This window comes from Orcinus orca, chromosome 3 (assembly GCF_937001465.1).
Source record: "Orcinus orca chromosome 3, mOrcOrc1.1, whole genome shotgun sequence".
Taxonomy (NCBI): Eukaryota; Metazoa; Chordata; class Mammalia; order Artiodactyla; family Delphinidae; genus Orcinus; species Orcinus orca.
The window spans coordinates 1,519,733-1,533,336 of NC_064561.1; the positions used below are offsets into that span (position 1 = coordinate 1,519,733).

At 49.0% G+C, this 13,604-nt stretch overlaps 1 protein-coding gene across 10 annotated transcripts in view; it reads left to right on the forward strand.

Moving 5' to 3' along the window:
• The window catches only part of AP3D1 (adaptor related protein complex 3 subunit delta 1), a 45,034-nt gene that overhangs the window by 11,453 nt on the left and 19,977 nt on the right, over positions 1 to 13,604 (forward strand). For 9 of the 10 annotated variants that reach the window (XM_049708534.1, XM_049708528.1, XM_049708527.1 and 6 more), the window contains 4 exons: positions 9,940 to 10,035; positions 10,631 to 10,711; positions 11,745 to 11,825; positions 13,257 to 13,364. In XM_049708534.1, the coding sequence (XP_049564491.1) occupies positions 9,940 to 10,035; positions 10,631 to 10,711; positions 11,745 to 11,825; positions 13,257 to 13,364 (366 nt within the window). Of the gene's footprint in view, positions 1 to 9,939; positions 10,036 to 10,630; positions 10,712 to 11,744; positions 11,826 to 13,256; positions 13,365 to 13,604 lie in introns of those variants that run through there. The other variant, XM_049708535.1, reaches the window with a different exon arrangement.

The window sequence follows — 13,604 nt, forward strand, 5'->3', positions numbered from 1 at the left end:
CACTCTCTTACTTCATCCCAGCTTACCCTTCCCCCTCCCCGTGTCCTCAAGTCCATTCTCTACGTCTGCGTCTTTATTCCTGTCCTGGCCCTAGGTTCATGAGAACCATTTTTATTTTTAGAGTCCAAATATATGTGTTAGCATATGGTATTTGTTTTTCTCTTTCTGACTTACTTCACGCTGTATGACAGACTCTAGGTCCATCCACCTCACTACAAATAACTCAATTTCGTTTCTCTTTATGGCTGAGTAATATTCCATTGTATATATGTGCCACATCTTCTTTATCCATTCATCTGTTGACGGACACTTAGGTTGCTTCCATGTCCTCACTGTTGTAAATAGAGCTGCAAAGAACATTGTGGTACATGACTCTTTTTGAATTATGGTTTTTTCAGGGTATATGCCCAGTAGTGGGATTGCTGGGTCATATGGTAGTTCTGTTTTTAGTTTCTTAAGGAACCTCCACACTGTTCTCTGTAGTGGCTGTATCAATTTACATTCCCACCAACAGTGTAAGAGGGTTCCCTTTCCTCCACACCCTGTCCAGCATTTATTGTTTGTAGATTTTTTGATGATGGCCATTCTGACCGGTGTGAGGTGATACCTCATTGTAGGTTTTTTTTTTTTTTTGGTATGCGGGCCTCTCACTGTTGTGGCCTCTCCCGTTGCAGAGCACAGGCTCCGGACGCGCAGGCTCAGCGGCCATAGCTCACAGGCCCAGCCGCTCCGCGGCATGTGGGATCTTCCCAGACCGGGACACGAACCCGTGTCCCCTGCATCGGCAGGCGGACTCTCAACCACTGCGCCACCAGGGAAGCCCTCATTGTAGTTTTGATTTGCATTTATCTAATGATTAGTGATGTTGAGCATCTTTTCATGTGTTTGTTGGCAATCTGTATATATTCTTTGGAGAAATGTCTATTTAGGTCTTCTGCCCATTTTTTGGATTTTTTTTTTTTATATTGAGTTGCATTAGCTGCATGTATATTTTGGAGATTAATCCTTTATCAGTTGCTTCATTTGCAAATATTTTCTCCCATTCTGAGGGTTGTCTTTTCGTCTTTTTTATGATTTCCTTTGCCGTGCAAAAGCTTTTAAGTTTCATTAGGTCCCATTTGTTTATTTTTGTTTTTATTTCCATTTTTCTAGGAGGTGGGTCTAAAAGGATCTTGCTGTGATTTATGTCATAGAGTGTTCTGCCTATGTTTTCCTCTAAGAGTTTTATAGTGTCTGGCCTTACATTTAGGTCTTTAATCCATTTTGAGTTTATTTTTGAGTATGGTGTTAGGAAGTGTTCTAATTTCATTTTTTTACATGTAGCTGTCCAGTTTTCCCAGCACCACTTATTGAAGAGGCTGTCTTTTCTCCATTATATACTTTTGCCTCCTTTATCAAAGATAAGGTGACTATATGTGCGTGGGTTTATCTCTGGGCTTTCTATCCTCTTCCATTGATCTATATTTCTGTTTTTGTGCCATTACCATACTGTCTTGATTACTGTAGCTTGGTAGTATAGTCTGAAGTCAGGAAGCCTTATTCCTCCAGCTCCATTTTTCTTTCTCAAGATTGTTTTGGCTATTTGTGGTCTTCTGTGTTTCCATACAAATTGTGCAGTTTTTTTGTTCTAGTTCTGTGAAAAATGCCATTGGTAATTGATAGGGATTGGACTGAATCTGTAGATTGCTTTGGGTAGTACAGTCATTTTCGCAGTGTTGATTCTTCCAATCCAAGAACATGGTATATCTCTCCATCTGTTTGTATCATCTTTAATTTCTTTCATCAGTGTCTCATAGTTTTCTGCATACAGGTCTTTTGTCTCCTTAGGTAGGTTTATTCCTAGGTATTTTATTCTTTTTGTTGCAATGGTAAATGGGAGTGTTTCCTTAATTTCTTTTTCAGATTTTTCATCATCAGTATATAGGAATGCAAGAGATTTCTGTGCATTAATTTTGTATCCTGCTACTCTACCAAATTCATTGATTAGCTCTAGTAGTTTTCTGGTAGCATCTTTAGGATTCGCTATGTATAGTATCATGTCATCTGTAAACAGTGACAGTTTTACTTCTTCTTTTCCAATTTGGATTCCTTTTATTTCTTTTTCTTCTCTGCTGTGGCTAAAACTTCCAAAACTATGTTGAATAATAGTGTGAGAGTGGGCAACCTTGTCTTGTTCCTGATCTTAGTGGAAATGGTTTCAGTTTTTCACCATTGAGAATGATGTTGGCTGTGGGTTTGTCATATATGGCCTTTATTATGTTGAGGTAGTTTCCCTCTGCCTACTTTCTGGAGAGTTTTTATCATAAATGGGTGTTGAATTTTGTCAAAAGCTTTTTCTGCATCTATTGAGATTATCATATGGTTTTTAGCCTTCAGTTTGTTCATATGGTGTCTCACAGTGATTGATTTGGGTATATTGAAGAATCCTTGCATTCCTGGCATAAACCCCACTTGATCATGGTGTATGATTCTTTTAATGTGCTGTTGGATTCTGTTTGGTAGTGTTTTGTTGAGGATCTTTGCATCTGTGTTCATCAGAGATACTGGCCTGTAGTTTTTTTGTGTGACATCTTTGTCTGGTTTTGGTATCAGGGTGATGGTGGCCTCGTAGAATGAGTTTGGAAGTGTTCCTCCCTCTGCTATATTTTGGAAGAGTTTGAGAAGAATAGGTATTAGCTCTTCTCTAAATGTTTCATAGAATTCGCCTGTGGAGCCATCTGGTCCCGGGCTTTTGTTTGTTGGAAGATTTTTAATCACAGTTTCAATTTCACTGCTTGTGATTGGTCTGTTTGTATTTTCTGTTTCTTCCTGGTTCAGTCTCGGAAGGTTGTGCTTTTCTAAGAATTTGTCCATTTCTTCCAGGTTGTCCATCTTATTGGCGTATAGTTGCTTGTAGTAATCTCTAATGATCCTTTGTATTTCTGCAGTGTCAGTTGTTACTTTTTCATTTCTAATTCTGTTGATTTGAGTCTTCTCCCTTTTTTTTTTTTGATTAGTGTGGCTAATGGTTTATCAATTTTGTTTATCTTCTCAGAGCCAGCTTTTAGTTTTATTGACCTTTGCTATTGTTTCATTCATTTCTTTTTCATTGATTTCTGATCTGATCTTTATTATTTCTTTCCTTCTGCTAACTTTGGGTTTTGTTTGTTCTTCTTTCTCTAATTGCTTTAGGTGTAAGTTTAGGTTGTTTATTTGAGATTTCCCTTATTTCTTGAGGTAGGATTGTATTGGTATAAACTTCCCTCTTAGAACTGCTGTGGCTGCATCCCATAGGTTTTGGGTCATCATGTTTTCATTGTCATTTGTTTTGAGGTATTTGTTGATTTCCTCTTTGATTTCTTCAGTGATCTCTTGGTTATTTAGCAGTGTATTGTTTAACCTCTATGTGTTTGTGTTTTTTACAGTTTTTTTCCTGTAATTGATATGTAGTCTCATAACGTTGCGGTTGGAAAAGATACTTGATACGATTTCAATTTTTTTAAATTTACCAAGGCTTGATTTGTGACCCAAGATATGGTCTATCCTGGAGAATGTTCCATGAGCACTTGAGAAGAAAGTGTATTCTGTTGTTATTGGATGGAATGTCCTATAAATATCAATTAAGTCCATCTTGTTTAATGTGTCATCTAAAGCTTGTGTTTCCTTACTTATTTTCATTTTGGATTATCTGTCCATTGGTGAAAGTGAGGTGTTAAAATCTCCTACTATAATTGTTACTGTTGATTTCCCCTTTTATGGCTGTTAGCATTTGCCTTATGTATTGAGGTGCTCCTATGTTGGGTGCATAAATATTTACAGTTGTATTTTCTTGGATTAATCCCTTGATCATTATGTAGTGTCCTTCCCTGTCTCTTGTAATAGTCTTTATTTTAAAGTTTATTTTGTCTGATATGAGAATTGCTACTCCAGCTTTCTTTTGATTTCTGTTTGCGTGGAATATCTTTTTCCATCCCCTCACTTTCAGTCTGTATGTGTCCCTAGGTCTGAAGTAGGTCTCTTGTAGACAGCATATATATGGGTCTTGTTTTTGTATCCATTCAGCCAGTCTGTGTCTTTTGGTTGGAGCATTTAATCCATTTACATTTAAGATATATTTTTTAAATTAATTAATTAATTTATTTTTGGCTGCATTGGGTCTTTGAGTGCAGGCTTTCTCTAGTTGCGGCGAGCAGAGGCTACTCTTCGTTGCGGTGCACGGGCTTCTCATTGCAGTGGCTTCTCTTGTGGAGCACAGGCTCTAGGTGTGCGGGCTTCAATAGTTGTGACACGTGGGCTCAGTAGTTGTGGCTCGCGGTTTCTAGAGCACAGGCTCAGTAGTTGTAGCACACGGGCTTAGTTGCTCTGTGGCATGTGGGATCTTCCCAGACCAGGGCTCGAACCCCTGTCCCCTGCATTGGCAAGCAGATTCTTAACCACTGCGCCACCAGGGAAGCCCTAAGGTAATTATTGATATGTATGTTCCTATTACCATTTTCTGAATTGTTTCGGGTTTGTTATTGTATGTCTTTTCCTTTTCTTGTGTTTCCTGCCTAGAGAAGTTCCTTTAGCATTTGTTGTGAAGCTGGTTTGGTGGTGCTGAATTCTCTTAACTTTTGCTTATCTGTAAAGGTTTTAATTTCTCCGTCAAATCTGAATGAGATCCTTGATGGGTAGAATAACCTAGGTTGTAGGTTTTTCCCTTTCATCACTTTAAATATGTCCTGCCATTCCCTTCTGGCTTGCAGAGCTTCTGCTGAAAAATCAGTTGTTAACCTTATGGGCATTCCCTTGTATGTTGTTTGTTGCTTTTCCCTTGCTGCTTTCAATATTTTTTCTTTGTATTTAATCTTTGATACTTTGATTAATATGTGTCTCTCAGCATGTTTCTCTTTGGGTTTATCCTGTATGGTACTACTCTCTGTGCTTCCTGGACTTGATTGACTATTTCCTTTCCCATGTTAAGGAAGTTTTTGACTATAATCTCTTCAAATATTTTCTCAGACCCTTTCTTTTTCTCTTCTTCTTCTGGAACCCCTGTAATTCGAATGTTGGTGCGTTAACGTTGTCCCAGAGGTCTCTGAGACTGTCCTCAATTCTTTTCATTCTTTTTTCTTTATTCTGCTCCCTGGCAGTTATTTCCACCATTTTATGTTCTGGCTCACTTATCTGTTTTTCTGCCTCAGTTATTCTGTTATTGATTCATTCTAGAGTATTTTTAATTTCAGTAGTTGTGTTGTTCATCACTGTTTGTTTGCTCTTTAGTTCTTATAGATCTTTGTTAAATGTTTCTCGTATTTTCTCCATTCTGTTTCTGAGATTTTGGATCATCTTTACTATCATTACTCTAAATTCTTTTTCAGGTAGGTTACCTGTTTTGTTTTTATTTATTTGGCCTTGTAGTTTTTACCTTGCTTCTTCGTCTGAAACAAATTTTTTTGTCTTTTTTTTTTTTTTTGATGGTTGGTGCTGTATTCCTGTCTTACTGATTGTTTGTCCTGAGACGTCCAGCACTGGAGTTTGCAGGCAGTTGGATAGAGCTGGGTCTTGGTGCTGAGATGAGGACCTCCGGGAGGCCTCACTCTGATTGATATTGAATATCTGATTGATATTCCTCAGAGGTCTGAGGTTTTCTGTTAGTCCAGCGGTTTGGACTTGGAGCTCCCACCATAGGAGCTCCGGCCCGACCTCCCACCTGGGAACCAAGATTCCCCAAGCATTGTGGCGCAATAAGAAAAATTTAAAAAAAGAAGAAGAAAGAAAAAAAGGAGCAGTACAATATCAAAGAATAAAAAACAAAATAAAATTAGAGAGATAAAAAATATATTAGGAAAAATAAAACTATAATGGAAACAACCGGTCGCTGGGGGTTCCTCCCGTCCCCTTAGGTGTCTGTGGTCCCCCACCGGTGCCTGGTAGGTGCTCTTAGTTGTGAGGAGGTGCGAATTCCACGTCCTTCTAGTATGCCATCTTGACTCCACCCTCCTGAAACATTATTTTAATATTTTACAACCCATTCCTCCCTTTTCCTGCCTGTAGGAACCATGAGCCTGTGCACTTGTCCTATAGCTAAAAACTAGTGTTGAGGCTGGGTCTTCCTGCAGGTTAACCACTTCCTGTGGGCTCATTTGTGGCCCCCGTGGGTGCTCTGAGGTGCAGGGATGTTACTGTGCCTTCATTCCTGAGGGGTGTTCTTGGATGGAGAGCCCTGGGCCTGGAGTCCTCCCACCTCCCTCAGCCCCCTGCTCCCCTGTAGCAGCACACCCTTTTCCTCTGGCTCCTCTGAAGAATTTCTCCTTATATTCAGTTTTTAGCAGTTTGCCTGTGATATGTGTGGGTGATATGTGTGGGTGATTTTCTTTTATATTTCCTGTTTTGGGGGGGCGGTGCTGGGCTTCTTGAAATTGTAAGTTTATGTCTTTCACCAAATCTGGGGAAGTTTGAGCTGTTAGGTTTTCACATATTTTCTCTGTCCTTCCTCTCCTGGGACCCCAGTGGTACACACGCTACACCTTTGGTGTACCACAGCCTTGCCTGGCTTTCCTTCCTTCAGAATGAGTGGGCCCTGTTGTTCCCTGTTCTTCTCAGCTCCAGCTCCCCGTCCAGTCCACGCAGTGCCTGTTCTACCTCAGAAATTGTTTTTCATTTCTAGGATTTCCATCTGGTTGTTTTGTGTCACTTTCCTTTCTCTGCTGAGATTTCCTCTCTTTCTATTCATTAGGAGCATATTTTCTTTTTGGTTATGAGAGCATGGTTACAGTTGCTGTGTTGAAATCTCAGCAAATGAATGCGTTCATCATCACCAGGATCACCTCAGGGCCCGTCTTCATTGGCCGTCTCTTTTTTTCCTTGGGTATAGGTTAGGTTATGTTTTCCTGTTTCTTTTTTTATTATTATTTTAATTAACTAATTAATTTTTGGCTGTGTTGGGTCTTTGTTGCTGCATGCGGGCTTTTCTCTGGTTGTGGCGAGCAGGGGCTACTCTTCATTGTGGTGCATGACCTTTTCATTGTGGTGGTTTCTCTTGTTGCGGAGCACGGGCTCTAGGCGTGTGGGCTTTAGTAGTTGTGGCTCGTGGGCTCTAGAGCGCAGGCTTAGTAGTTGTGGCACACGGGCTTAGTTGCTCTGCGGCATGTGGGATCTTCCTGGACCAGGTCTCGAACCCGTGTCCCTTGCATTGGCAGGCGGATTCTTAACCACTGCACCACCAGGGAAGTCCTTCCTGTTTCTAATTTGAATAATTTGGGCTTGTGAACCGGACATTGTGGCTGGTATGTTGTAGTCACTGGATTCTGTTGTATTCTCAGTAGAGTGTTGGTTTTGCAGAGAGGGGATGTGTTTTAGGGGCAGTGAGCTTGTCTGGGCTGGAAGTTCGGCTCAGCCTCTCCTACAGTGGGCAGGAGGCCGCTGGAGTGCTGCGGTGGGTGCAGAGTTCACGTGAGGATGTGCCACCCCCTGCCCCCATTCCCCCCTCACTTCCCAGCAGCTGCGTTTGCCCAGGCTGCTCCCTGCTCTGCGTGGCTCTCAGGATCAAAGCCGGGGCAGGACCAGTGGTCTCGCCTGTCCTGTGCTGCCTGGACATTTGTCTCCAAACAGTGCTGGTGGGAGGCGTGGTCTGACGGTGGCTGCGCACACATTACCAGGAGTGGACTGTGCCTGGCTTCCTGAAAGCTGAGAGGTCATTGGGCCACCTAGAAAATAGATTTGTGCAGAGAGTGCACCGTGTTGGCCGTTCACCAGCGGACGGACATCTGGGCGTCGAGGGGCCAGCGTGTGTGTGCGCGTGCACGTGCACCAGTTTGCACCTGGGACCTGCAGACCATCTCCCACAGCGGTGTGTGCTGGGCCTGTTCTCCCACGCTTGGGATCATCTCTCTGTTCTTTCCCTTTTGAATCATTAACAGCACATCCAGGGTGCACGAAGGGGTTATCGTGCACTGGGATGGGAACTGAGGCGCCTGGGGGATTAGTAACTGGAAGCCCGTTGGAAGGATCTGGTGACCCATGTTCCATTGTCCGACTCTTGGTCATGGAATATTCATCAGACGCTCGCTGAGAGCGCTCTCAGGGTGGCGCCTTCCCCGGGAGCCTGTGCTGGGCCTACGAGTGGTCTGGGGTGACATGGGAGGAGGGTGCAGCCACTTGGGCGAGGTCACTGAGCTCGCTAGCCTGGCAGGTTTAGGCGATGCCACTATTGGTGGGTGACGGGAGCGCGGGGCACCACACTCCTCCCAGCCCTGAGTGACGACCCGTCTCTGGGCAGGGCTGGGCTCTCCTGGGACTGCCAATGGGACTTCTGTGCGGCTCTGGGGGGTGGAGCCTTGCACCCCATGGGGCACATTCCTGGCTCTGGACCGCGTGTGTCGGTACTGACCTTTTGGTCCGTGTTTTAGTACAGGTGCTGGGGTAGTGAGGAAACTGAAGAGAATCGAAAAGGTGTCCACACAGGCGCCTGTATAAACACATCCACGGCAGTGTGCATCACGGGAGCCGGAAAGTGGGAAGGATCCAAGCCCTTGCGCTGCTGGGTGGGTGGACACGCATGATGGCAGCGCAGCCAAGCACTGACACGCTGCAGCGTCCGTCATAAGGCCAGTGGGGCGTGCACACAGACCCCGTCAGACAGGCCCTGAGAAGCCTGCGGGAGAGGCTGCCTAGAGAAGGGCCTCAGTGAAGGGGGATCCCAAGGGGAGCCTGCGGTGCCCCTGCCAGTGTGGCTGGTCCTGGGAGGAGCCGGGGGTCCCAGGGGCTGGAGGTGTTCACCCTCCCACCCCCGGCGGCTCTCACCTGCGCCCATGCCATCTGGCCCATCTAGGCTTTAGGCGCCTCGGCGCTCTTCTTGGGTGGCCAGCCCCAGAGCAAGCGAGAGGCCTGCGAGGGGCCCTCCCAGGGGACCCATGGGTGCTCCTGCCCACGGGGGGCAGCGCTGCACATGGGCAGTGAGCCCCAGCCCTGCAGGAGCTGGAAGGCACCAGCGCGCTCACCTGGACGGGGGCACGGAGGGGGATCAAACGAGTGAAGTTATGTGAAGCGCTGTGGCGGGTGCCTAGGGGGAGGCCCCGGCGTGGCCTGTCACCTGCTGGGCCCCGGCTCTGTGATGTGTGCGGTGTGGGGAAGGAGAATGGCTGCCCGGGCCAGTAATGAACCCGGGCCGCGTGGAGGTGGACGGGAGGGGCCCAACAGGCACGGTTCCTGGGGCGGCCAGGCCCTTCCTGCTGTGGGTGCCAGTGGGGCCCCCCAGCGTGGGTGGCCGTGCTGGGTGGGGCTCCTGGGCTCCCCGGTCACGGCAGCGTGGGACCGAGGTGGACCTGCCGCCCCTGGCCATGCGGGCTGAGGGATGGGCCTTTGGCGCTGGGACGTGGGATCTCTTCTGGGCTTGCAGTTTCTCTCGTTCACAGCTGGTTAAAGGGCTAAACTGGAGGAGTAAGAACTTTTCCGTGTCTTAATGCTCTGTGTTGGAATGGTTACTCTTTTTTTTCTAAGTTTCAAAACTTTTCATCATAGAAAGTGTCAGATATACACACGAGTAGGGGAAGCAGAATTCCCGCAGCTCAGTGTGCCTGCTTCAGGCTAGATCAGCCCAGGCCACTCCTGTTCTCTCGCGGCCCCCTGCCCCTTGGGAGGAGAGCTCTGGGGGGTCCCAGGCAGCTTATTGCACTGACAGGGCTTTTCAGGATAACAGCCTTGTTATCATTCACATACCATTCAGCTCACCCCTTTAATATGTGTAATTCAGTGGTTTTTAGTATAGTCACAGAGTTCTGTTGAATTCCAGAGCATTCCAGCACCCTCCCTCTCCCCCTCCCCCAGCCCCTGACAACCAGGACTCCCCTCTGCCTCTCTGGAGTTGCCTGCTGTGGACGTTTCATCTAAATGGAATTGCACACTGTGTGACCTCTTGTGTCTGGCTTCTTTAGGTTTTAGCCAGACACTTGAAACTTTTCAATTTTTTTTTCCTTTTAGGCAAAATATATCTCTCAGTGCATTGATGAAATCAAGCAAGAGCTGAAGCAAGACAACATTGCAGTGAAAGCAAATGCGGTCTGCAAGCTGACCTACGTGAGTGCCGGGCCGCTCGCTCTGTCAGGCCGGGTCTGGCTCCAGCATCCCCCTGCTGTCTGTCCATCCGTCCCACCATCACTGATGGACACCATCCGCTCCAGGCGTCAGCCTGGGGGCACACGCTGGGCTGACTTGGGGTGGAGGGCGAGGCATGCGTGAGGATCACATGGCACAGGGCAAGCTGGGGCCCCATCCAGTGGGCCTTTCCCACCTGGAGGGGCGGGAGCGTCCCTGCTTTCACGACTGCCCTGCGGGCTGGGCCCCGAAACCTGGTGGGTGGAGCCCTGCAGTCCCTGGTCGGGGTGTGAGCCTGGGCCAGGCACCCCATGCTGGCCTCCCCTGGTCAGAGAAGGGAGATGAACGGCCTGCCCGTCGTTTACCGGTCCTTGTGGGGAATTTTAACCCATGTAACGCTGGTATTTCAACTGCAGGTGTTTATTTATCAGGGGCATTATTTTAGTGTGTTATTAACCTGTCACTTTGGTTTTAAATGTGAAGACTCACCTGTCAGAAAAAGAAATGAATCTCCCCAGAGTGTATGGGGGTGCGGAGCTGGGGCAGGTGCGTGAGAATCGACCTCTTTCCTCCGCAGCTGCAGATGCTAGGATATGACATCAGCTGGGCCGCCTTCAACATCATAGAAGTGATGAGCGCCTCCAAGTTCACATTCAAGGTGAAGGGAACCAGCTCGCTCTGGGGCCTGAGCCCTGTGGGTGGGGTCCTGGGGGAGGAGGGCATCCATCCTGTGACGCAGGCCATGCTGGGAGGGCACACAGTGACAGACACCAGCGACCCATTCCCATCACCACTTCTGTCCAGTTAGGTCTTAGCACTATTGCATCACATTTTTCTTTCCATTTTAAGTAGTGTCAGTGAAATTCGGGTTTGTAGGGTTGGTTATGTGTTTCATAATACAGATTAAATTTGTGACTCTTCAAAAAAATAAGCAGACACTGATCGTCTCCCCGAGAGGCCACCACTTGTCATTTGTCGCGGTGTCTCTTAGGACCCTCTGAGCGTTTTTTCTTGGCGTCTCAGCGATCCTACTCATGCGCAGTTTGGGACATTGTTTTCTTCTTACTTGATATCGTAACAAATAAACATGTCTTCTGCTTTAGTAAATGTTCTGAAAAGCGGTTTTCAGTGCCCACAGCCCATTTGGGGGTGTTCCGTGGCTTTCCTGGCTTGGCTCAGTTTTCCTTGGGAACACACACCCTGCAGCGGCTGAGGCTGTGTCCTGCCGACGGGTCACTGCCGAGGGCGGGTTCCCGTCCTCCTGAAGGACACAGTTGTCCTGCCTGCCGGTTACTCTTGGTGAAGAAACGAAATGCCGTATTTGCCAAAATTGGGCCAGTGCTCTGCACGTGTGTTTAAGTATCACATGCAAGTGCGGGTGTGACTTTAGGTTACACTCAGCCCGAGTTTAGGCGCTTGTGATGACTTACTCCGTCAGGCCGTAACAGCAGCTCCCGCTGCCAAGAAGGCGGTGAGGATGCACACGTTAGCGACAGGACGTGCTTGGCAACCCCTGAAATACACTGTGCTCCAGAGACCATACGCCTGGGACAGGGCGAGGGGTGCCCTCCTCCTGGTTTGTGACGGGCCGGCCAGGGCTGCTTGGCGTGAAGCTCAGGAGGGCTGGGTGCTTCCCCGAGGACGCCCAGTCCCCTTGTCACCCTTGACGTCTCCATTTGTTCCACTCACAGCGAATCGGCTACCTCGCTGCTTCCCAGTGCTTTCACGAAGGGACCGACGTCATCATGCTGACCACCAACCAGATCCGCAAGGTAGGCCCCTCCTGCGGGAGCAGGTTAGCGGGCAGATGGACAGCCTTCTGCGATCCTCGGAAATGGGAAAAGGGACGGCGGGGCACGCGGGGCTTTCCTCTCTGGTTTTCCCCCCTTGGCGATGGGGGCTGCCCCCTCGGTCACTCCTTTTTTCAGCCCCTTTCCCCTCTTTTGGGGGCGCCTGCTGAGGGATCGCCCCTCCCAGCGTGGGGGCGTTTGTGCCCACTGGGTCTTGTGAGTCGGACCAGGTGCGTCTCTCGGCCCCGTGTGGTATTCTATGTTCTTCAGTGAGAGCACTGAGTAGTTAGCTCCTCCTTGGCCTCAGGACTTTGAGTATCTCTTGTCTCCCGCTTCGCTGCAAGTGGTCAGAGGGGGTGTCAGAGGCACCCTTTCCCACCCCAGACCCTGCATCGGACCCTGTGGCCCAGGGCTCTCAGACAGCTGGCGCCAGGGTCGGGGCAGAGCTGTTGTGGTCGCCCCGCAGGTGGCTGGTGTCGGGGCTCCAAGCGGGCGCTGCAGGGCAGGCTGCAGGGCTACTCTTCGTTGCAGTGCGTGGGCTTTTCATGGTAGTGGCCTCTCTTGTTGCGGAGCACGGGCTCTAGGTGTGCGGGCTTTAGTAGTTGTGGCACATGGGCTTAGTAGTTGTGGCTCGCGGGCTCTAGAATGCAGGCTCAGTTGTGGCGCCCGGGCTTAGTTGCTCTGTGGCATGTGGGATCTTACCAGACCAGGGCTCGAACCCGTGTCCCCTGCATTGGCAGGCGGATTCTTAACTACTGCACCACCTGGGAAGTCCCTGGAAGATTAACTCTTAAAACGTCTCTCAGTGTATCTTTTACCACATGTGTGAAGTTTGGGGAGGTTCTCTATGTAAACAGAGTCCTCTCTTTGTGCCGAGATGGGGCTTCCGCATCGGTTTTAGCGGGAGCACAGGCGAGTGACGTCAGAGGCTAGGGCAGATGTGCGCTTCCTGTGGCTGCTTTTCCTGCTCCCCTGAGGGGTGGAGCTCTGGTGGAAGCTTCTCTCCGCTTTGGGGAGGGGCCCAGAGGAGTCACCCCTGGCTGTAGTAGGGGAGACACCCCAATGGAAGCAGAGGTTCTGGGGTTCCACCCTGGGCGGCCCCCACTCTGTGCCTTTGGGCGGTCAGAGCCCGTCTGGCTGCACCATTTCCTCGGCCCTTGGGTTCTCCCATAGGGAAGCCATGGGTGGCACTGGCTCTGCCCCATTGCACCCCTGGAGCGAGGGGCGGACCCAAGACAGCCCTCCCCTTGGAGCCGTCCCGGCTCTTGCTCGGTGACAGAGCGTGGAGCTGGCTGCTGCTTGTGAGTCCTCGTCCAAGCCCGTCTCCAGACCCAGAGCAGGACTGGCGGGCGCAGCTGGGACCCAGTGAGGCACGGTGGGCGCCTGCCTCTAACCCTCTCCCTCCCTTTCCAGGACCTGAGCAGCCCCAGCCAGTACGACACTGGCGTTGCGCTGACTGGCCTGTCCTGTTTTGTTACCCCAGATCTTGCCAGAGACTTGGCCAACGACATCATGACACTGGTGAGTCTGGGAGCGTGACCGCCCCCCTTGGCTTTTGCTCCCTGACGTGCCTGGAAAACCGAGGTTGTAATGTCACGTTGAGGGCACTTGGGTGGGTGGAAACGGCCTGGGTCCCCAGGATGAGCTGGGACACCGAGTCACTGTCTCCCCTTCCATCACTTGGTGGGGCCCAGCATTCACACCTCACCTCCTCTGAAATGGTCCTGCTGGGGAGGGGCGGGGTCTGGCTGGGGACGATGG